The 25,151-nt window shown below is 40.8% G+C and overlaps 2 protein-coding genes across 7 annotated transcripts in view; one reads left to right on the top strand and one right to left on the bottom strand.

The window, feature by feature from the left end:
* The window catches only part of LOC140923942 (dystrophin-like), a 72,949-nt gene extending 65,728 nt beyond the window's left edge, over positions 1 to 7,221 (bottom strand). For all 6 annotated transcript variants that reach the window (XM_073373974.1, XM_073373959.1, XM_073373966.1 and 3 more), the window contains exons 1-4: positions 7,043 to 7,221; positions 6,701 to 6,898; positions 3,478 to 3,539; positions 3,260 to 3,355 (exon numbers count right to left, since the gene is read on the bottom strand). In XM_073373974.1, the coding sequence (XP_073230075.1) occupies positions 3,260 to 3,355; positions 3,478 to 3,539; positions 6,701 to 6,761 (219 nt within the window). In that variant the 5' untranslated portion in view covers positions 6,762 to 6,898; positions 7,043 to 7,221. The remainder of the gene's footprint in view (positions 1 to 3,259; positions 3,356 to 3,477; positions 3,540 to 6,700; positions 6,899 to 7,042) is intronic.
* Positions 7,222 to 18,289: 11,068 nt separating this feature from the next.
* LOC140933320 (uncharacterized) lies at positions 18,290 to 22,068 on the top strand. Its single transcript, XM_073382854.1, has 3 exons — positions 18,290 to 19,280; positions 19,518 to 20,499; positions 20,850 to 22,068. The coding sequence occupies exons 1-3, from the start codon at positions 18,303 to 18,305 to the stop codon at positions 21,851 to 21,853; spliced, it is 2,964 nt and encodes a 987-aa protein (XP_073238955.1). The 5' UTR covers positions 18,290 to 18,302; the 3' UTR covers positions 21,854 to 22,068.
* The last annotated feature ends 3,083 nt before the right edge of the window (positions 22,069 to 25,151 follow it).

Genomic DNA, 25,151 nt, shown 5'->3' with positions numbered 1-25,151 from the left:
TGACTCATGGAAAAAAATGGCTGTTGCTACGATCACGATGGCTCTTGTTACGATTTCGATAAAAAAAAAGCAACCACATTACATCCCACATTTCACTTTTACCTGCCAAGAGCAGCCCTAAGGTTTTTCCCCCATTATATTTGAAACAATCCTCCTCATTTCTTTGGTTTTTTTGGTACTTTTAGCAACACTCCGACATGAAACTGAAACTGTTGCGTTAATTGAAATTTTACAAATAAATTGTTGCTTTTGTTGTCATTGCAGTAATTTTTCACTTACATTTTGCTGGTCCTGAGTATTAACACATTAACCTTATTCAAATGATATTTGCAATGTGCAGATGTCACAGGGGTTGGTATGGGTGCTGGGAGGTTCATTTCGGTGCGCTGGGTCCTTTCTCATCAGTTTGCAGACCCTTCACCTCCCAAGCACCTTGGGGGATGCGGTTTAGTGGTTGCCACTCATTGCTTGCCATGGATACATTGTGTTTGTCTCACCATCATCTGTAATGTTGCCAATTAACAGAGAGTACTCAGAGCAGAAGGATAGACAACACATTTTTTAATTTGTCCTTTCATTCAACCAAGATACAAAAGAGACGCAAGCAACATACAGGAACCTGACTAGTACTCAGGGCTCCACAACATGTATAAAATCAACATCATTACATCTTCTTTGTCAACAAACAAAAAATAATAACTAACATAGAATAAAGTACAATAAAATAAAATATTAGCTAAATTGAAACAGCATAACAAATGGCCTTATAGAGTCAATGCTGGTCTGCGGAGCACTCTTCCACAAGAACCACACTTCGCTGGGCTAGGGAGTGGCTCTACATCTTCCACAGGAGTTGGTACTGACTGTGGCTCACTGACTGCTTGTGCCGGTACATCAAGTTCTGGTGGCTGTTCATTTTGAGGTGACATTAACACGTCAGGTTCAGAATTATGTATCTCTACATCAAGAGGTAGTGACCTTGGGGTCTCAGTTGTCAGATGGAGATGACGATGATTCCTCCGATACACCATTATATTCTGCCTCTTGTAGATACATGATCTTGATATGAGCGCGCACCCACTAGTCCCTTTACAATCACTTGGGTCCACCACTGACTGTGCTTGAAGGTCTGATGCGAACTGAGTCTCCTTTCTCCAATGGTGGAAGTGCTTTAGAGCCACTGTTGTAGTAGAATGGCTGTCTGTCTTTTCTGGCTTGTAGGAGCTGGGCAGTGGCAACAGCATTAGCATGGTGCAAAAGACTGCCAGCTGTAGGAAGCAGGGTTTTTGTCCAACAGCCAAAGAGTTGCTGCGCTGGGGATGCGTCCAGTCCAGGAAAGTCTAGGAATCCCAGGTAGGGATCTGTCCCAGCTTCTAGTGCTTTCATCAAGATACGTTCTGCAATTTTTACTGAGTTTTCTGCCTTCCCATTAGACTGGTTTAAGATGGTGAGCTAGTAACATGATCAAACTCGTACAACTTTGTAAACTTCTTGAATTCATGGGAGCTAAACCGGGGCCCGTTACCATTTCTGAGCTGATCAGGAATCCTGTGTCTTGCCATCGTCATTTCACCTTTTCAATGACTTCCTTGGATGCTTGTGTGACCAACTTCTCAGCCTTGAAGAAGTTGGAGAAGTAGCCAGTGGTCACTCGGTAGTCTTTCCCTTAGAACTCGAAGAGATCAATTGCTAAAAACTGCCATGCTCTGACTAGTACTGGATGTAGGATCATAGGTTCTTTTTTATGTTTTTTCTTGCTGGTACCTGTTGCAGACATGGCCCTGGGATATGCATTGCTCAATCTTTTTGTACATAGAGGGCCAGTAAAAGGCTTCCCTTGCTCATTGCTGACATGCATTCCTAGATGGCTTGGGTGTAATCTTCTTTTTGGCTCTTCTCTCAGTTGGAAAGGAACGGTCCTCTTTAAAGATGATTCTGTTCTGTAAAGTGAGCTGGTCATTGAAAAGAAAGTAGTCTTGAATTTCTGGTGGCAGATGAAGTTTGCTTTCTGGCTAGCTTTTTTTTTGTATTTTATTTTTACTCCATCCTATAGATGATATATCAGTTGTACAATATTACTTAGTACAAGGCTGTTTAAACTACGTGTACATAATGTTAGCAAGAAAAAATTTAGAATGGAGAAGGGCACATTATAGTAAAACTAATTATGGCCCTTCAACAAGATACACACATGCGCACACAAGTCAATATTGAGCAAGGTAAAATTTTTTAAGTGCCATATTCAAATAGAAGACACCAACAGGAACTCTTACACAAAAAACTAAATTATTTAAACACACAAAAAAGGCAACAAATAACACTAAATTAGCCAGCTTCAAAAGATGCGGCCATCATCATCACTGACTGCTGGCCCCTAATCACACTTGCTAGGGCCTTGAGAGCTGCTACATCTCCGCGGTTACAGTCTTCGATCTTGTGTAGTGTGCCCTCTCTAACTGGCAAATAGCAAAGCATATTTACTTCACAAGATTGCCTGTGAACTCTAATTTGGGTAGAAGTGGAATGTTTATTGGTATTTGAATGAGTTCAGGCTGTTTAATAGCTCCTTGTGCTTGAGCCGGAGTGCTGCCATCGCCATTGACTTCAGGTTTCGGTGGCATAGCAAAATCAAAAGATGCTGTAGCTCTACTCTTACAGACCAATAGGGGCTTTCAAAGTTCGCTTTCGAGTTCCTACTAGATTAATCAACTGGCCAACTCAACCACGTGGTCGCAGGCAGATTTCACACTAAATCGTGTTCTTGTGAACTTCCAGATAGATTGACAGCAGGAGTGGATGGAGATTATGAGTTGCCACTTCTTGACATCATGTCAAAGTACTCAGAGCAGAAGGATAGACAACACACTTTTTAATTTGTACTTTCATTCAACAACAGTACAAAAGTGACTCAAGCAACATATGGAAACCTGGGTTGTACCCAGGGCTCCACAACATGTAGAAAATCAACACCGTTACACCATCCTCTAGGGCCCCTACGCCCAACCTTATCTATTGCTGATGAAAAAATGTGGCTAAATGGAATTTAGGTGAATGAAAACAAATATGACAAAAAATCAATACGTCAAAATGAGGTAATAAAGTTAACTTTCTTTTTTGCCAGGTTTTACAGCATTTATTGCTGTTGTCATGATCATTAATCAAATGCTATGGCTCTGCCACTGGATACTGAACAGCGAATTTGATATTATGAGTCTACATGTAATACCACCAGTTCACAATTTCAAAATGTTAGACTCACAATTCGCTTTCCACATAAAACTTCAAGAAGCAGCAATAGTTTTGTTCCATCCTTCAGGTCTTCAAACAAGTTCTTGATTTGCTGACCACTTCCAGCCTATAAAAGCAACGAGAAAAAGAGATAAATCTCTTATTGACTAGGAATGCATTGCCTATTTTTTATATCTACAGTAATTATTAACCTTGTCTTGAACATTACAATGTACATAAAAACTGTACCTTTGCAAGCTGTGCATTTATCCATTTCGTAAAAGTCTTCTTTTGCATGCCCTCATGTTCATCTAAAACAAAACATACAAAACGAGGTTAAAATAAAGAATGAATGTTACATGTAAATGTACCAAAGGAGGCAGACCACCCAAGGTTTGCATGGCCATTATTGTTACTGAAATCTAAGCATGGCTCTTTTGTAATTAACAGCAGAAATACAGATGAATACTACAGTGCCTATATGAACTATTAGTTCAAAAAATACAGATTTGGACGTAGGTAAATGTTTCAAATAAAGTTTTAATGAATACTTTAACTTAGTCATAAGTTTTTTTAGGCATTAGTTTACCAGAAAGTTATTTGATGGATGGCTGGAAGAACTTGAGTAGAAGAGAAGAACAAGGTACAGTCAGGAACCTCGTTAATATGGTCACCAATAGGCCAAAAAAATTTGACCATATTAATGTGTGGCCATTTCGCCAGGCAGCTAAAAACAAGTGGCTGTAATAAGAAAGTGACCAAATTACCAAGGTGGCCGTAAGGAGGGGTTTTACTCTATATTGTAGGTAGCAATTACCTGCCTACACATCACCTAGTCCAGTTCAAACTAGAACTGATATCAATCCAGGGTCCGAAATAAATACACATTCCATCTGGCCACTAAATGAAGTGGTCACCAGAAAATTTGTCCTTTTCTTTAAATAACATGAAAAAAATTTTGTTTTGCACATTAATTTTATGCTTATGCAAAAACCAGCCTACTCTGGTGATGGAGTAATCTCGTACTTGCGGTTTTGTTTCAAGGTGAGTTGCTTTCCAAAGAGAAAAAGTATTTGCTCTGGAATTTAGCCCATTAGTGTATTATAAAACCAGCTGCTCCCCTTTTTGTTCTTCATTTCAAAACTTTCTAGTCTTCCACAACAGTGTCTGAACACAAGTCATGTTCTGTCCATTTTGATGGAGGATCATGTCAAGATGCAAGCCTCCATGTTGTTACTGTGATTTGTCTTTTTTCAACTTGCCAAGATCTAGCCCTTAAAAATCTTGAGCTGCTTCTTTGTCACCTAACTGAACAAAATTTTGCCCAGTTTGCAAAGCACAGGGAAAAGTGCTGTGAATAAATATTCATGTCAAGACACAGGTAAACCAAGCTCAAGAGGGAGAATCACTGTTGTTTAACAGAAATATTACATGTATATGGGTTTAGGGGTCAAAAATAGTAATAAAATGTCATGAAAATTTCTTTCCTTGTCTCCTTGTTAACATTTATGGTGAGTCCTTAGCATTTTTGACTGTACTTTCAGCACTATTTTAGCAAGTTTTAGTTCTCCCGTCGTCCTCTCTATATTGAATAATATCTAGACAGAACAACAGCAGAATTAAATTCACTGGAATCGCGCTGAAACAGCCAAAAATGTTTAAAACATAAGTCAAAAATCAGCATCTGATCAACTGGATATGTCTTCATGTCCTTTCCAAAGCTTAGTTCAATCCTTCACAAATTTATCAATCCTGTGCAATTGTATAATTGACAGTTGAGGTTATCAGATTAGTAGGGAAATTAGTGTGCATGATTTAAGGTCAATGGTTTTTTATAGCAGGTGCTCTCCTTCCCTTTAAACCTTTTGTCCTCCTTCCCCCCCCCCCCACTACCTCTACCCCCCCCTTTTGGTGCCACCAAACAGGATGTGATATCAAAGCAATAATATGCACCAAATAGATTATACATGTAAATTTTAGCAATAATTGACCTTAATTTTTTCACCATGTACATGTACATGTAAGTGGTCCTTGAAGGCAAAATTAGTTGCAAAAAGACAAGGATGTTTTTTTCTTCATGGGCTTCAAATGGATATGTAAATTAATTATACAGATGTATATGATCACTCACGCAAATAGTAAATCAAATCAATTATTACAGAGACCCCTTAACTGATTACAGATAACTTCAGTTCAAGTCAATCTAACGTGAGGTAAAAAATAAAAAGTATCATAATTTCGTATAGATAAATTTGGGTCTACAGAAAAAAATAATTATGAACCCATTGAAATCACAACTGTGGTTTCGCGCTATCAAAGTTCTCTAATAAATAATATTGAAAACACAATTATTATTTTAAGCTAAAATCATTTAACTCAATAAGCTGATAGTGTCTTTAAACAATATGTATTAAGCTTATTAAAGTGCGGAAAAAAGCTGTAAGTCCTGAGTAGCGTGAAATAAACAAGCCTTGCTCTGCAAAATGTGCAATAAAAACGTTAATTTTGGAAGCATCGATAAAGTAGCAGATTTTATAACACCACAATACGTATTCTGCGAATTTTCGCTACTTAGAAATTTAAGACTTTTATAATATTCATATACCAAAGATAACCTCACAATTCGAGAGTCTGAAGAAGTCAATATTTAGCTTACTACTAGTAGATAAGCTTAAGTCATCATACACCAAACTAACACACAACCAGCAAGCTTCAATATAAATGTATTAACTCCTTTTAATTAGTATATTGCGACAGATTACATACAGCGGATGGTAAATTGAGGGTAAAAAGTGGAAAGATTTGTAACTCCCTAGTCACCAACTTCTATTCAACATTTTCTATCCTAAGTAATCTTAAGTAAACGAATGGGCACTTTTTCATTTATTTAGGTGTCAATCTGAAGATTTCAGACAAGAATACGATGGCATTGGTAAGATTCACAAGAAAGCAAATCGACGGGGTTCAAACTACAATAATAGCCGACATGTAATTACAAAAATATCGACGGTAAAAAAGCTGCGCTTAGATGAATTCTTAACTCAGCTACTTGGCAATCAGTGAAAAAACCCACAGGAAAAATGAACCTCCAATTGTTCTTGGTTCAGAAATTGTCTTTGCAGCTGACAAAAGCGGGATCATGTTTATTGTTAAGAGCCAGCCTGCACCCCTTCCGTTCGTTATGGAGTACAACCACGCAGTTTCGAGAACCGCCACCAAAATACTTGCATTCAACTGCGCTGTTAACAACTTACTGCCTATAAACAGGCGTGATGTTTGACAGGTGTGATCATCTAACCTCAGGCACAAAAAGGATGTTTTTGAAACGACGCCTTTCGGAGGTCGGTCATGCGAGATAACGCCTATCACGATCGAAGAGTAAATGACACCACAGTAAATGTCTGTGCCATGTCATTCTTCTACAACAAAAATTTAAAGCTCAAATCAAATTTAACGTTATGAATTAACTTACCAGAACGGGACTTAATTCTTAATGTGAATGTTCCACTATCGTCGTCTTGTTCGAAATCCATAACTCAGTAGCCTGAAACGATGACAATCACGAGGCAGCTGAGCAGTTTTGATCGGAATTTTAAATCGTCGACCGCAGATTGAGTTATGTTCGTTGTTGCTCACTCCATCAAGCAAATCAAGAAACCAGGGTTTTTAACTGCAAATGAATACCACAGAAACAGATATATTTAAGTATTTACCCTGATATTCACTCAGTTTAGAATATTATGGTTCAATAAAAACCAGATTAAATGAAGGAAAAGAACAGTTGATGTGATCTGTGAACGAGTTATCCGCGAACCTCGCAGATGGTGCAACAGCTGAAAGCAAACGTCGACTCTGAAAGGACAGTCTTGCTATTAGGCGACCAGCTGAGCCAAGAACTGAACGAGAACAACTCAAAGCTACACCGGTATTCCAAGCAATAGGTGGAGTGGCCGTGAAACAAAACACAGAAGGGGTGAAGTATTTTAAGAATATTCGCTCATGCGGAGCAGTTCAGTCAACGATCTGGGACGCGGTAAAAAGAACAACAATGGGTGATTGTAATCGACCAATAGGAACGTTCGATCGGAAATGAAAGGAATGAAATGAATCTGCAGTAACTTGGCTTAGGTAGTTTTTATGAGGAGAAAAGAAACTAAACTCCTAGTCAAACATACTTCGGACTGATTAAACAGCAACAGATAAGATAACTTGATTTAACTTTCTACTCAGCGCCGTGAAAGAATGCAGTGACTATGTGAACAAATAAGTAATGGCGGAGGAAATAGTTTCGTGTCAATTATGAATACAGAGAGTTTAGTATCAAGACTGTTTTTTTTTGGAAGTGGCAGATTGATATTAGTTCAAAAATTGTGTTTGGAGCATATATTGGGCATTGAATGTTAATTACTATAGCTAAGGAGTATTACTGAATAAAACTTAAATCTTTTATTGTACTGAAAGAAGAAGTGAATAGCCATGAATAGCTCAGAAAAAAAAGAGAAAATACAGATATAAATTCTTCCGCGCTCAAACTTCAATGGTGCAGCATGCTATTTCATTACTTTATAATAATGAATCACGCAATGATTGTATTAAATATATTTGCTCTTGCACTTTCTACGGCTAAAATGTAATTAACGACTTCACAGGTAAATCTTCTGTCATGAGCTGAATAAGATTCCTAAGCAGTGATGTGACGGTACTTACTCATTAGAGTAGCTGTTTTACGCCACTATGACATGTTGACAACATTTGTCTGGCTTTTAAAAAGTTATTGGGGTGACTTAATCATAATGAAAAGCATCAACAGGGCATTACTTTCGTTCACCACTGTTTTTTTTTATATATATCTGTCTTTTACAAATCACGAAATTTGTGGATTTTTCAGCTTGGCCCTGTCTTCTCCAAGATCTGTTACTCAATTTTTTTTGACTGATTCAAAGTTATAAGAATGAAAAGTAGAAGTGATCACAAATTTGTTCATAACCTCTGGACCATACCCCCACTGCGGACCTGGCAGTATAATCTGCGGACCTAGTATAATCTATTTTCACTGATTCACGCCTAATTCGTTTCGTCTGTCCTTTCGTCTCACTGGGTATGTTCTGTAAATTTTATGCGGGCTAGGAATACTTTCTTCAGCGAGTACTTTTAAAAAGTTTCCGGCCGCAACAACAAGAAACTGACGGATTTCAGGTTAGGATTCCAGGGTGTACTAATATTCGAAAGAAGTTTAAGAGAGGGTGAAAGTGAGAGCGCACTGAAGACTGATCATGAATGTCGTGTGCGTGCAAGAGAGTGCGCGTGCAAACTCGATGACGAAAACATCTATTGTCTTCTAACCAGTAATACGCTCTGCTACGATTGCTACACATTAAACTGGTTCGGCCAATCATAGAGCCGCTTCAGCGAGGTACTGACCACTGAGAATTTGGCCATCTTCAGTCTTGACTTTGAGCGTGGTGCTTCGTGCTTCTCTACAACAATGGCGGGGCTCCATGTACTACGCCGTTGCTGAACGGTCATGGGGACAACAATTTGAAGCGGAGGTGGGGCCTTGGTGCCCCGATCATAATACCGGCTTTTGACTTTGTTGTCTGAATAGCAAAGACCTGTGTACACCCTGTGCAACCTTTGTAGATAGCAGACTTGTCGCTGTTGGCACGGGGTCTGCGGAGGGGCATGGCCCACTTTTTGAAAATAAAATGATAATATCAGTAACAATTAAACTTTTTCATGTAAAAGTATCTTTCCTAGAATAAGAATATTCGGCAGGTAGACCTCGCAAAGCATCTAAATTTATTACTGGTCTGTTTCGATCCTATATAAATCTGATGGGTAGCTTAAAACGACTATCTTTACACGATTGCACTTATTCGTAGACTTCCGCGTTTAGTCTAAACGTCCAAAGTTTCCGCCAAATGTATCGGAACTGACGTGACTTTATGTCTATTTTACGTTGAACTGCTCATGAGTTATGATTGATAACTGATCCCGCCGATTTCATTGATTGACAGTTTTATAGCTTTTAGTGAGCTTTCTTAGGTTTAGTTTTTCAGTTGCGATATAAAAAAGCCTATGGACACGAACGAATAGTTTTTATTTCTTTGATACTCAAGTTTTTACAAGCTAGAGATCCACTCTTCAGGTGCGATAATATTTTGTTTCTTTTTCTTTGTATCATGTTTGTTTTATGATTTTTATGCTTTCGTGATTCCAGTATAGCTTAGATTTTGGAACCAATTAGGACATTGTGTAATCTTTTCTTGCAGAATAATTGTTTATTAAAGAAATCTCAAAGGCTTGATGCGATTGTTTCCTTCTCAACCGGCGTTTTCAAACCAGCCAAGCTAAGTAGCGTATGCAACCAGTGCAACAGCGCCGAATGGAGTGGATGTTTTATTAAGGTTCTCTGTTAATTCTGAAGAGTACTCCGCGGAGGTACGGTTTCTTCAACTGGAACGAATTATGTTGGCTGATGATCTGATGATGTAGTCTCTGATGCATTAGCCCAACTGGAAACGTTCAGTTTCGATATTATATGTTTAAGTTTACGTTCTGATATTCCATGTTTCAATGACATTCTAGACAAAATGAAGGAGTTACAGGAAATTGTCACGATCTGCAAACTTCTGCTGCATAGTGCAATCACGCGCAGCAGGAGAACGGTCATTTTCAGCGTTTTAAAGGTCTGAAAAACGTTGCTCCTCTCAACAGTGACTCGAGAAATTTTCGAGTCAGTGTTGACTCCATATATGTAAAGGTGAAAATGTGCAGAAGCAAATGTGACTGCTAATAACTAATTTTCGATCAGGAATCAAGGCTGTTCAGTTTGAGTTAATGCTCGTTAGGCATAGGCCAATCGCGTCATTGCCCTGGAGGAGGCAGGCACCTAGCCCAGTAGATCAGGCATCACTTTGTATGGTCACCTTTATAGAGGGGTCATAGAAACGCAGGACTGGCTCGCTGATGAGAATTTCTTTGATCTTATTAAGGGCTGTTCATGTTCTGGTAACCGCTGGAAATCCACATCTTTCTTTTTAAAAAGTAGCTGCCTGATAGCGAACATGTTTGTGGATACGTCAGGGATGAAATCCTTAAAGGAGACCACCGTACCCATTAGCCTGCGAACATCTTCTTTACTTGCTGGTTGTGGTAGCTCCATTATGGCTTTGACGTTAGCCGGATCAGGACTGATGATGGTTTCGAAATGGACAACTCGTCCAGCTTAAACTTAAACTGGATCTTTTTGGGATTGAACTTCACATTTTGTTCTCTTGCCCTTTGCATCACATTTCTCAACAGGCGACCATGCTCCTCCTGAAGCGCCAGTGATGATCATGTCGTCTGCGATGACTTCTGCACCTTGCATGTCTTGCATGTCTCCATACACTTTATATCCTCTCTTGTCCAGCACCTCAGACGCAGAGCAGATTCGAAATGGCAAATGTAAGAAGCGGTATCGGCCAAAAGGGGTACTGAGGGTGCATAAGTAACAGCTTTCTTCGCTCAAAGACACTTGCCAGTAAGAGTCCTTTTGGTCCAGGACTGTGAAATATTTCTTCCCTCCAAGGCTCCCTAAGGTGGGGATCTCGAAATGTTCCCATCTGATAACACTGTTCAAGTCCTTCGGATCTAAACACAAACGGAGGCTTTTGACCCAGATCGTAGGTTCGTCAGTATTAGCAATGATCCTGTTATGTTCCATTTGGTCCAGTTTCTCTTTCAGACGGTCTTGCAACCCGTGTGGGGCTCGACGTGGAGGTTGTATGACAGGGTCAGCGCCTTCTTCAATGATCATGTGGTACTGATCAAACTTGATACAGATTAAGGGGGTTCCTGCGTAGCGTTTGTGTGTGTTAAAAGTGGGAAGGTGGTAAGTTAAACGCTGATATTATTTGCAATTATCAGCGTTTAACTTACCACCTTCCCACTTTACTGATCAAACTTGCCCAAGCCTGTGAACACATCAGTCATGGAATTCTTCCAAAACGCCGTCTTCCTTTGTGAGGTGATAGGAGGCATAGTAACTGCATTTCTGCAGGCTTTTCTTGTTTCGGCTGCTTTAGAGGGCAATCCATTTTTTCAATCAAACTCAACTTCCCACAGGCTTGCAGTCCTAATATGGGGGCGCCTTTGCCATCGCAACGTAGAAGACGAACGAGTCTTCGCGTTATACAATACAATACTGGTTTATTCATGATTCTTAAAGGTAAGAAAGTGAAAATAAAATACATCATGAAAAGGAAACACGAGGTCAACTCTATAACGTTTACTAAAAAAGGATTAAAAAATACGTTGAATTTTTAAAGGATTAAATAAACAGCAAAAACCGTGGACAAAGATCCTGCTAGTTGTTAACGTTGGATCTCTAGAATAGAGATCAAATCAGCCAAAATATAAAGAACCAAGAACGAGAAGTCCAAAGACTACAGCAAAGCTGATTTAAAACAACGTGTATTGTTTTTTATAACAATATTTCGGCTGGCCATACCAGCCTTCTTCAGGTTCACAGATGTTACTGAACTTATGTGGCAATAACAATATTATATAGATATATAGATGGAGAATGTCGCAATAAAAGGGAGAGGCGCCTCTCCCTTTTATTGCGACATTCTCCATCTGTATAATATTGTTATTGCCACATAAGTTCCGTAACATCTGTGAACCTGAAGAAGGCTGGTATGGCCAGCCGAAATATTGTTATAAAAAACAATACACGTTGTTTTAAATCAGCTTTGCAGTAGTCTTTGGACTTCTCGTTCTTGGTTAAATTTTTACATTTTCACATATTTAATAAAGACTTTAAACCTCGCTATAAACAGTTTAAAAGACTCTGTTTCAACCACATACTGCATGCGGTAAATTATTCCTTAATTCTTTCACTATGCGAATAAAGGATGAATATTTATAGGGGTTAACCCTTGCATTTTTCACTCCTAATTTAACAGAGTGGTTAGCTCGCGTCCTTTTATCCAGGGTGAGTTCGTAAAAATCACTAAACTTAAGGTTATTTAAGCCAAAAATAATTTTATAGCATTCAAAGGGAAATGAAGTGTCTCCGCTTCTCTAAGGTGGGCATGTTCAAAATTTTGATACGTTTCTCGTACTCCATTTCCCCACGCTTTTGACCAAGCGCAACGCGAGATGCCCTCCTACGGACCTTTTCAAGTGCTAGTATGTCTTTTACTAGGTATGGACACCGCACTGGGGTTGCATATTCAAGGATAGGTCGTACTAAAGTTATGTATAGAATAGAAAATGCCTCTGTAAACAATGCCTAAGATTTTATTAGCCTTGTTTACAGCAGCATCAACTTGATCTCCCTGCGTTAGGTCATAGGAAATAAAAACTCATAGGTCTTTCACACACTTTACTGGTTTGATTGCTACTCCCATAGTATACGAAGGAGATGACTTGTCACGGTTATGGGTAATGCGCATTGTTTCGGATTTCTCCGGATTTCTCAGCTGCCATAGAGTTGCCCAATTTGCTAGGTGATCGATGTCGGTTTGAAGGGCTCGAGTATCATTTATACTGTCGGCAATCTCTCTGTATACTTTTTTGTCACCGGCAAAGAGTTTAATAGTTGACGAGATGTTAGACGATATATCGTTCACATAAATGAGGAATAGGATATGACCAAGAATTGTTCCCTGGGGAACTCCAGATCTAACAGAAGACCATGAGGAGGTAGTACCACGCACAACTACGCGATGTTGCCGGTTTGTCAAGAAGTTTTGCAACAGGTTGCCCTCTATTCCATAACCTTTCACTTTGAGGAGTAGGTGCTCTGGGACTGTATCGAACGCTTTGGTGAAATCGAGAAATACGATGTCAGTAGGTGTACACGTATTTCTGGACGAAGCCCAGTCGTTGTAACATGTTAACAGTTGTTTTACAGTTGATTTTTCCCTCCAGGAACCTGAACAACCTGTGCGGTAGTCATCTTCAGAGTCTGAAGATGACTACCGCACAGGTTGTCGAAACGTCAGTCACTGTCAACAATAACAGTCCTATTCAGGACTACGTTCACCCAGACGGTCAAACGCAACCTACTTTTGAAATGACTCCTGGGTTCAAACCTTTCACAGAGATACGTCTGATCAACTTTATGACCGCATGACAACGTTGGTTGGCTTTGCAAGTTAGGGTGACTTATTTGCGTTTATGGTTGATTATGTGGTCACCATATGCTTTAAAACAAACATTGGAAGGACGCGGAACGGGAGGATTATGCAACTTTCTGAAGGTCTTCCATGATATCACATTTGCTAACTCACCACTCTAGTTTCCAGCTTCATCTGTAGTTTGGTGCCATTAACATTCCATTTCACAACAGAAAACCATGCACAACTGTCTTTGGTGGAGATGCCTTCAACAAACAAGCAATCCACAAAAAATTCATCCTCGCTACTGCCTTGATCTACCACTTCATCTACATCTAGATCTACCGTTCTGCATTGGTTTAGACCTTAAAAGCGACTTTCTGTAAATACCACGGATAGGTGTGCAAGATGGAAAAATCGAAATCTCCCAAACTTTCTCACATTAAAGCCCTTATGAAACTATTTTAGAAAATACAAGATTCAGTTTCTTGTGATTGATATTTTCCAAAATAATAATTTTTTTGAATTTTCACATCCGAGAGGCCCTCAAACCACCGAAAAATGCGCTTTGCATCCTTGCTTTGTGAATGGAAACAGAAACAAATACCATGACTATTGCGATATAAGATGATTTTATGACCCTTCCTTTGTATGAAAACGTTGCTATAATTTCAAACGATCTCAGTCTGAATTTTTAATTATTTTTCAAAATCACCCTCTAAAACAGTTTTATCGCGACTATCAATTTTGCCATTTTTCAACGGCAAAAAACCCTTCCTGGTACATGGCTTTCGTTCTGCAAATGCTATTCCAGAGAAAGAGCAATCCTTCTTCTTTCAATTTATGAAATAAAATTTTGGGGCAATTCAAACGGCAAGTTTTGAGAACTGAAAACATTAACGGTACTTGCGTGAAATTTACAACTTTTGAACTTACGGTTGTAATGACGAATACGAGACAAGTTGGACCGCAGTTGCAATTTTACTAATAATGCGGCCTTTTCCCCTAGCTGTTAAAAGAAGCACAGGTTAATTTTTATTGTTTACTGTCTTTCCTTCAGTTTACGCCGAAAAGGAGCTTCCTTCTTTTTAGAAATATATTCCAAACGCGTCGAGACATTTTTGTTTACTTTATCATCGAGGAATGTAAATACCCGATCTCTGTTCTAATTCGTATTCAATCTACAAACTTATAACCGCTTCATAATTAACACAAACTAATACAGCCAATAAAACGGGCAGCACTAAAACACGGAATCCGGAATCCGGAAACGGAATCACGGAAACGGAAACGGAAACGGAAACAGAAACGGAATACGGAATCAAATATCAATGATAGAAAATTAAAGAATTTCACATTACACAATTTAGTACAATCCAAAGAGAATTTGTCTTAGTTTTCTTGGCAGTTCCCTTAAATACCGTAAAATTCCGAAAATAAGCCCCTCCATGTATAAGCCCCTCCAAAAATAAGCCCCCCAAAAAGGGCCTTTGAAAAATATAAGCCCCTGGGCTTATTTTCAGAAATTTACGGTATATTCTTGTTATTGTGTCTTGATAAGGTTTGCCGTAGTGTGGGTTACTGCACTGCAAGGCCGATCAAAGTAATTTTACGAGTAATTTTTATTCACAAGTTCATGGGTTGAATAATACAGTGAAATATTACTTTTGTGGCTAATTGTCAAGAATAGTAGTAGTTAGCCTCAGACCACACCACGTGATTGTCCCCAAACTGAATACGCCAAACATGACCGACCGGTGACGTGACCACAGTTCCGGTGTTTTAGCAATAAGTTCAACTTTTTCGCTAAGCTGAATACTGATGGAATACTGGTGTACCGGTAATTGAGTTTACGTGGACGTCCGTATTTTTGTTGAAGAGGCTTATTAAACATGGCGCATTATTTTGATGTAATCGGTTGCGGAATCAAGCAAATGCATGCACAATTCTCTCTTCTCTTTGGACTCCACAATGCCATGGTTCTCTTGAGTAAGTTGTCTTGATAAATAAAACTGAACACTGTTGAAGACAACCCAGAAAAGACACTAAGAAAAACTTGACGGCGACGCCTTTCAGTTATATAAACGACGCCTCTGACGATTCAAACGAAGTCTGTCTCCATATAACTTACCTTTTTCTAAAATGGCACTAGTTTTTGTCAGTAACGTTTTTCTCCTCGCTTTGCTGTCCCATGAGAATTTGCATTTATTGCCAATAGTGGTATCAAGCGTCTTTTCACCGGAATCGACTCCTCTAGTGATACGGCAGTCTCCTCTTCTGTTCTCAGCTAATTTATTCATTTGTGTCTTTTTTTTTATCTGTTTATTTATTTTATTGTCATTGCTAATATATATTTTTTCAAATCGATCGCTTGGAACCTTCTTTCACAGATTCCGTATCCGTTTCCGTTTCCGTTTCCGTGATTCCGTTTCCGTTTCCGGATTCCGGATTCCGTGTTTTAGTGCTGCCGTCGATGGCGCGCCTTCGTGGCTCAGTGTACGACAATTTCATTTTCCACCGCGAACGTGAGAACATTATACAATGAAGTCTTAACGGATCTTCGCTTGTTGTTTCGCTTGATGTTTTATATTTCCATTCGTGTAAGTGAATAGTTAAAGTGAATAGTTAATGGCTACCTGTAGTTATTCAAAACTCGTTGGGGGAGCGTGTGGTCTAAGTGTTTCCAATCCTGCAAATGTTCAGTGCGCTGTAATTGGAGAATGTGGTAAGGACATTCAAGGCCATCTGAAGCTCACAAATGTAAAGGACTCTACCTTGGATGAAGCAAGGTTACTCTTGGCCAGAGCAGGTCAGTATTTTGTTCTGCTGTAATTCTGTGTCAGATTTGTGGCGCCAAAATATCGCGTAAAGTCGAAAACTGCTGGGGGGGGGAGGGGGAGTACTCATCAAAGTGTTGTACGAGGAGACCCGACGTCTAATCCTTACCTTTAGATACGCCAATTTTGATAAAAATGTACCTCTGCGCTGCACCTCTCAAGGAAATACTAAATAAAACTAAATTAAACTTAATGACAGATTTCCTTAGCCGTTCACTACTTTCATCTTGAGCTTGAGAGACCCCTACCCCCTAAAGCGTTTGAAAAGGGTACCCCTTTCGGGTGGAGCCTCCCCGCATAGAAAGCACCATAGAATACTGGGTGCTTTCGAGCAATTGTTCATCGCAACAATTCCCTGTAACTAGAGATGACGTGATGAGCGTAAAGTCCTTTACGTATAAGTACTGGCACACTCTTTCCCGTGGAAAAGAACCGAAAGCATCTCACTTTTACACCGGCGTTATACAATAACGTTTTGATTGTACAAAAAACTGCAAAACTAGTTTAGAGGTCAACCTAACAGCCCTGGGTACGAGGTTGGTTGAGATGTCGCTTACGAAGAGCCTAGGTGGGACAAATTTCCTCCCTCCCCTAGGGTCTCCCAGGGGTTTGGACCGGTGGCGGACAACCGAACATAGTGTCATGGGTTCCTGACATCACCAAGGTGACCAATTTGTACTGGGGAGCAAAATAATAATGTGCTCGTATGATGTCAGAAACACACGCCAAAGCATCCAACAGTACAATTGTACTCCGCATCATTGCCCGCTATGCTGTTGCGACAAATCCTAGGGATCTAGGACTAACTCTACGCCTAACTAAACTTTACCTGGCCCTAGCCAAGCGGTTAAGTAAACATATGAACATCTTTTGCAAGGTTGCTTTGAAATGGATGAGGTGCATTTGAACACAACGATATGTCCTCGCCACGCACCGGGACCTTTGGGGAATAAGATGGCGTAACAACAAGAAGAACTGTTCTTGTCCAGACAAGTGGAAACAGCATGAAAAGAACCAGAAAGGAGATCGAGGGATAAACATGGCTCAGTCGAGAAACCTGTATATCCAGACGCAAATTCTATTGCCCGTGGGTTCTCGTAAGTACTACTGCTATGATCCGCGCGACGTTTAGGCTGTAAAAACCTGTCCAACAATTTTTAAAGAAGAATCACCTTTTCATCGTGTTCTAATAAATGTTTTAAGACTGCTGATGCATGCCGCTAGAGCAATTGAATGATTTCTTTTATTTCTTTTCTCACAAAATTCTTTCTTGATTTTTTTTTTAATTAATTGTCGAGGAGAAATTTGGAGTAGGCAATTCTAGACTTAGATTATCCATACTATCAGTTACGGCTAAATAATGACAGACAGTTAATCTGTTTATTCCAATGTTAGCCATATGCAAACAATGTCGAACAAGACTAAGCATTCAAAGGGAAGACGATGAGGTAACATTAACAGCGCCTAAATCCCAAGATGAAACACGTGGAGACAAGGATTGCGAAGAGCCAGAATCCACTTCCTCAAGTCCAGGAGAGCGGCGACTTGACGTTGTAAGTTAAATTATACCAGGGTCAAGTTGTGCGGTTAAAAGAACGATATATCTAGGCTAACAGTCGGTATATTATAGTTGCTTTTCAAATCTCGGGTGTGGAACTGAAGGGACCGGGAAGCTCAGAAAAAAAGCAAAAACAAAACAAAGCAAGAAAAAAGCAAAAAAAACATTTGTAGCCTCAAACTAGCGGCACGAAAAAACAATTTTTAAATTTAACAAAAGTTTTATCAATGTGCGGACTTCTCTCCGGAAGAACGTGTTAGAGGACTCACTAGAAACTTACGAGATTTCATGCAGGTAAGGAGGAGTCAAGTAATATGTATGACGTTACAATTGGCCAAATTTATAAACGATCAGAAGACTGGGTACGAATGTGATTCAACACTTGTCAACTGATGGAGCATTTAAACATGAGTGTATTGATTAAATTTCATTGTTTTTGGAATAGAACGCTTCTAAAAATATGCAATTATAGAGACCTTTAACTGGATTAGGGACTTTTAATTTCCCTTTTGGCATTGGCTAAGTAATAAGGTGTCTTTTCATTAGGAAGCCGACCAACTGTCTCAATCAATGGGCCAACTCTTTATTGAGGAGGAAACAAGTCTTTATCTTCCAGAAGATACAGGCAACAGTAGTGAGTCTTCCGGTGCCGAGGAGCAACGTACAGTAGGAGCACAGAGAACAAAGTTAAATGAATTTTTAAGTGCCTGCAACGTTGGAAGTACTGTCGGCGTGTACAAGAAAAAATGGCAAGACACTAGTTTGCGCACTAGAAGAAGTCGCGTATCAGAAGCTAAAGAATCAATTGTAGCAGCTCTGAATGTGATTGCACCTGGTGATGCTGGTCCGTTATGGGAGGCGCTAAAGGAATCTAAGTCTGTGGAGAAAGCTTTGGGGATAGCAGAGGAGTCTCAGTCAGATAGGAAATATTTGGAGGCCTTGGCTGAAACGTACAACAACGCATCAAGCTGGGCGACGCGCCGTCAAATATTATTAGTCCTGGCGGACCTTACTTCCTTAGAGAAAATCCAGGCCTACATACCCAGCATCACTGAATTCAAATTTGCCATAGCCAGGAAGCACAAGATAGAGTACGGCCGAGGTGTTCCACTACCCCCGCAAAAAAGCCCAAGAATGCGTGTGGACACCAATCAACTGGACCATTTCAAATCATTCATTACAAGCCCCAACATCATTCAAGACCTCCCTTTTGGCCATCTTTCGACTGGTAAAGTTTTGGAGACACCCAATGTGATACGTAATATGATACCACAGCGTATTGTTAAGCAATACATGCAGTACTGCTATGAAACAAATTTCAAGCCATTTAGTCCATCGACCATGCTTCGCATTTTGTCTTGTTGTAGCGCAACGGTTAGGAAATCCTTGCAAGGACTCGATTACATTGCGGCAGAGGGAGCGAAAGGATTTGATGATTTGCACCGAATTTTGGACCGTTTAGGAGAGTACGGTCTTAGAAGGGACCTGGTGAGCCATTATCAAAAATCTCTTAAGGAAGCAAAGCATTACTTGAAGGCTGAATATAAGGTATATCAGTTGTAATCAAAGTATGTGATTTGAAAAGGCTTGCCATATTGTGAACGCGCTAGAGCATGGGCGACAGTCAGCAGTTTTTTGAAGTGGCTGTTCACAAGATCAAACAAGAGCCTGATATTAATGCACTCGCTTCTGCTTTTACGCTTTCTAATGACAAGCTTTTTCGAATCAAGTACTTATTATCAAGTTATAGTGCATTGTCTCAAAATGTTTTTGCCATTTTTTCAGGCTCATGTTGCTGAATCTGCAACCATTGCGGATCACTGCAGTACGTATGCTTTGAGTGATAGTAAGGAGAGTCCATTTAAAAGCACGTGCAATCATTCACATGACAAACGCTGTATGCAATGTGAGACCCTGAAGGACGTTCTAGAAAAAGTCGAAAATTGTTTTGTGGACTGCGAAGTGAGTCCAGAGGAATTGGACGATTTGACGTATTCTTGCCGACAAGCGGTAGACAGCATCAAAGGGTGGAAAGCACATCAGCTTCGAAGTTGCAGACAGGACGAGGCAAGAACATCCATTCTGAATACCCTTGATGAAAGGTCTGTTCACGTAACTCAGGACTGGGCCATGAAATTCCTCCCACAAAAATACCGAGAGTCGCAATCTGATTGGTTTGGTAAGCGGGGAATTTCGTGGCACATAAGTGTGGTTGCGCGCAAGATGAAGCAATGTTTTCAACACCAGGCATTTGTGCATGTTTTGGAGAACTGCAAGCAGGACAGCTACACTGTTGTGCGAATAATTGAACATACTTTACGGACCCTGAAACATGAGCATCCCGAATTGACAACTGCTTTTCTACGGCAAGACAACGCCGGTTGCTACCATTCTGCTGAAATGCTGGCAAGCTGTGCTCAAATGGAATCTAAAACTGGTATCCCAATACGAAGGGTTGACTTCAGCGATCCCCAGGGAGGGAAAGGTACTTGCGACAGAAAGGCGACTACTGTCAAAGCCCATGTAAGGAGATACATCAACGAAGGTCATGATGTGTTGAATGCTAATGACTTCTTGAATGCCATGCTTTCAAATGGTGGAATACCAAATGTTAGAGCGGTTATTGCTGATGCCTATAGTACCGAAAGGGATGCTCAACTTTCACTGAAGTGGTCTGGCGTTAACTCTTTAAACAACTTTTTGTATTCTGAGAAAACTATCACTGTTTGGAAAGCGTACAATGTTGGCGAGGGAAAGAAGGTACCGGGTACGCAAAACAAATGGGGAAAAGTTTTTTTCATTTATTCAACATATTTAAAATTAAATGTGGAGTACAAGGTTCTATACTGCCGTCACGCTCGGCATGAAATTTTTTATAAGAAGAAGAATAAAAAACAGTGACAAGAAAAAACACACTAGGATAAAAAAACTCTTTTTCTTATTGAAGTTATACTCGTGCTCCACACTCTAGTTTACCACCTGTTACTTATCCTTTGCGCGAAATACCCCTAAACAACAACAACAACAACAACAACAACAACAACAATAAAAAAACACTGTCCATTTGCGGAGCTGAAACTTGTGTAATTGTATTACATTTTCCTTTTGGTTTTTTAGTTCCAGATTACTCACAGCCGCCCAGCTTTGAGTGCCAGTTTTCCTCAGGGGACTTCTCAGAAGTATCTCAGGGGGTCGATAAGCCAAAACCCAGTTTTCAAGAGACTGGTGAACAACATCCAGATGAGAAGGAAGAAGACCGAGACCTGAGCGCTATGTTTTCTTGTCCGCACGAGGGTTGCGTTAAGATGTATCAGCGTCACTATGCTTTTGAAAATCACTTGCTGTATGGGCAATGTGAGTTTCTACCGGTCAGAGAAAGTCTTATGGACAAGGCCAAAGTATTATACCATGATAAACTGCTCTGTGAGGCGAGCAACCAGCCATCCGTGAAAGCTGAGTCAAGTCAATGCCCGGTAACTACTGAGGTTCTTCCACAAGGGTGGGCTTTAAGATCCGCTAGAAAGGCAACGCGGTTTAGTGTTTCCCAGCGACAGTACCTGGACGGGAACTTTAACGTCGGGCAAGCAACAGGAGTGAAACTTGATCCTGTGGATGTTGCACGTGACATGCGTTACGCGCGAAACCAGGAAGGGGAAAAGCTGTTCACTGTAAGTGAATTTTTGACCGAACAGCAAATTCAGTCATACTTTTCAAGACGAGCCTCTAAACTCCGGCATTCTCATTCAGAAGATCCAGAATCTGATCAAGACGAGGATGTTATGGCCGCTGAAGAGGAAATAGCGCACGAAAATGTTCGCGCAGTTGTGTTAGAGGAGGTGGGAATAAGGCACCCAATTGTTTTCGACACTTTCAACTTATGTGACATGCACAAGGCAGGTAAACTGCGACACCTAAGTGTTTCCATGCTGCGTTCCATTTGCGAACATTTTGACATCGAGGTGATGAACATCAAAGGACGACCCAAAGCTCCTTACTTGTCTCTACTTGGGGAACTTCTCGTGGCATGCAGTTGTCATAACAGTTGGGGTCTGTACCGACTAATCAAATTAACATTCCAGCCTCAACATTCTTTGATTTTATGTTTGAAAGAAAAATACTGATAAGTGGTGGGAAATCAGGCCTACGACTTTTATCAACTTTGTATATTCCTACTGCAGTATCGAACATTATGCCTGATGCCCCAGTTATAGTATGATGCTCAAAATTGTGCCTGCCAGGATCCCGTGCCGGAAAATTCCTTCAGATCCTTATTCCATCACTTATTTCTTCCCAGGCGTTCATTCATTTGTACAGGGTTAGCCTCGATCAAAGGTAAATATATTCACAAATTCCAGTCAGAAGAAGACTTGTATACAACTGTGTCTACTGTTTTATACTGAAATTCCGGCACCTTCTGGCTGGTATTTGTGAATATTTTACTTTAGGGCGAGGCTAACCCTGTAGAAATGAGTCTTCAGTGCTTCTATTCAGCGGCCGTGATAAATTCGAAACTGGACTATTTTGTGCCAGGCAATAAGTAACTACTGGGTGGGGGAGAGAGATCGGCTCCTGCTCCCAAGTTTATTATTATTATTATTATTATTATTATTATTGGAAAGCCTACACAGCTTTTTCTTAGCGATTATGGCTCAGAATGCATTGTCAATCAGAAGTACTGGGGAAAGTTTTGTCTGCCTTGGACCCTACCCCAACCCCCACCCCTTCTTACTTGTTCTAGTTTAGCTGCGGGACTTTGGTCTTTTTTCAAAACATATATATTCGAGGTGAGTAAATGTTTGTCTTATTCTTCCATCATTGCTTTTACGATTTCTTTCAGACGAAATGCAAACATTTTGATTCATACTTGTTATTTATAGAATATTGCGATAATGACTGGCACAAGTCGTCAGGCTTCAAAGTAAGCAAATACGCACGTACGGGAAGTGTTGTCAAGAGGTTCACAGCTCAATTTCGCACAATAAAAATGCTGTTCCTTTCGGACCGCAAGTTCAAAAGTTGTAAATTTCACGCAAGTACCGTTAATGTCTTCAGTTCTCAAAACTTGCCGTTTGAATTGCCCCAAAATTTTATTTCATAAATTGAAAGAAGAAGGGTTGCTCGTTCTCTGGAATAGCATTTGCAGAACGAAAGCCATGTACCAGGAAGGGTTTTTTGCCGTTGAAAAATGGAAAAATTGATAGTCGCGATAAAACCGTTTTAGAGGGTGATTTTGAAAAATAATTAAAAATTCAGACTGGAATCTTTTGAAATTACAACGTTTTCATACAAAGGAAGGGTCATAAAATCATCTTATATCGCAATAGTCATGGTATTTGTTTCCGTTTCTATTCATCATGCGAGGATGCGAAGCGCATTTTTAGGTGGTTTGAGGGCCTCTCGGAGGTGAAAATTCAAAAAAATTATTATTTTGGAAAAGAAACTGAATCTTGTATTTTCTTAAACAGTTTCATAAGGGCTTTAATGTGAGAAAGTTTGGGAGATTTCGATTTTTCCATCTTGCACACCTATCCGTGGTATTTACAGAAAGTCGCTCTTAATAGATCTGGGCACTCGTTTCGCGCATGCGTGGTACTGCGTTTTACGCAACTCCTTATGTGCCAGCTCCGAGGATCGAGAAATATCTACGGCCTTCTGTAGGTCTAGCTTCAGTAAGCGAAACAGCCGCTCTTTTAGCGCGGGATCTTTAGTGGAGATTGCTATTTTGTCTCCGACCATGTTATCTGCTTCAGCAAATGGGCCAAAAAGAGAAAGTGTTCGTAGCTACGTTAGGAATTCGTTGAATGTTCGCGCGATATCTGAAGAATACAATTCGTGTCTGGCCCTCCAACTCGGTTTGTAATGTAACAGTGATTAAACTCTTCTTTAATAACGTCTCGAAACAACTACAACAACTGCACAGCCAAAATGGCCGTCTACACTCTCTCAACGAACCGCACGTGATTACCGCCCCGAAGTTCTGGGGCGAGGCTAGACTAGTCTCTTAGCAACGTTACCCACCCCCCCACTCCCTAGTGGAGAAAGGGCGTTATCAATGTCCTTCCCTAAAAAAAAGTCTCCCATCCAGGCAGGGACACGGCGGTCTCTGGTTGAACGTCTCGGCCGGAGGTCCGGTTCAGGGTTGACAGCTGCGGCATTCTCAGTCGGAGCGGGGCCCCCAGGCAGGGCATCTGCGGTGCGAACCCACGGTAACTCCAACACAGCACGCTCTCCAACATTCAGATCCGTAGGTTGGCCAGCGTCTCTCTCGACGTCATGCAATGTCGGCTGAAGCTGAGGGGGTCTCCGTAGTACGGTTTAAGACGGTTAAAGTGCACAATCATTCTCGTTTTCCTTCTTCCCCGTGTGGATGCGGCCTCCTCGCACTGTATTCTGTAGGTGACGTTAGATATGACCTTCACTACTCGCCACGGTCCGGACCAGGGGGGATAGAATTTCCGCTGTACCCACCTCAGAACGGCATTTTCCTCTAACCACACCAGATCACCCACTTGGTACGGCTTTGTGTTTCCCTTGCAGCGCGCGTCACAGACATCTTTCTGGTGACGAAGGTTGACTCGCAGATTTTCCCCTACTCGTCCATACACTCCCTTAAGAATTTCTTGCTGTCTCTTGACGAAAGATGGAAAATCAGGCGGTTGTTCTGAAGGAGGCTCCTCCCTCATTGCGTCAATAGGTAATCTCAGTTCCCTGCCGAACATGAGCATACTGGGTGAGAAGCCGGTCGTCTCATTGATGGATGCACGCAAAGCCAGGAGGACCTTAGGAAGATACTGATCCCACTCCTCTTGCTCCTCCGCAACCTTGACAATAACACCGGTAACCGTACGGATAAGTCATTCCGCATCCCCATCACACTGAGGGTGGTATGGCGTTGTCCCTTTTTTGACGGACTCAATGAAGCTGCATAAGCCACGGAATGTCCTAGACTCAAAATTGCGGCCCTGGTCGCTGAGTATACCACGAGGGCAACCGAAGCGGCATACGAAGTTGTCCATGACAGTCTGGGTGACCGTGTTAGCCTCTTGAGCAGGTAAGACGTACGCTTCGGGCCACTTTGTATACATGTCCACCACAACAGCAACATACTTGTTTCCTTTGTTGGTCTCTGGAAGGGGGCCGAGAATGTCAATCTGAATCCTCTCTAGTGGGTAGCCCGTCTTAATAGATTGCATGGGCGCTCTCACCCGTGGTATTGGTCCATTTCTGGAGCCGCAAGTGTGGCAAGTACGACAGTACAGTTCAACATCCGCAGTGTAGCCAATCCAGTAAGAGCGTTTCCGCACATTGTCTGTAGTCTTGCGCACTGACAAGTGTCCACACTGGTCATGTAACTCCTGCAACACAGCACTCTTCAACTGCTCTGGGACACACACCTGCAGACTTTCATGTCCAGTCTTT

This window comes from Porites lutea, chromosome 1 (assembly GCF_958299795.1).
Source record: "Porites lutea chromosome 1, jaPorLute2.1, whole genome shotgun sequence".
Taxonomy (NCBI): domain Eukaryota; kingdom Metazoa; phylum Cnidaria; class Anthozoa; order Scleractinia; family Poritidae; genus Porites; species Porites lutea.
This window is presented reverse-complemented; position numbering and strand designations above follow the sequence as displayed.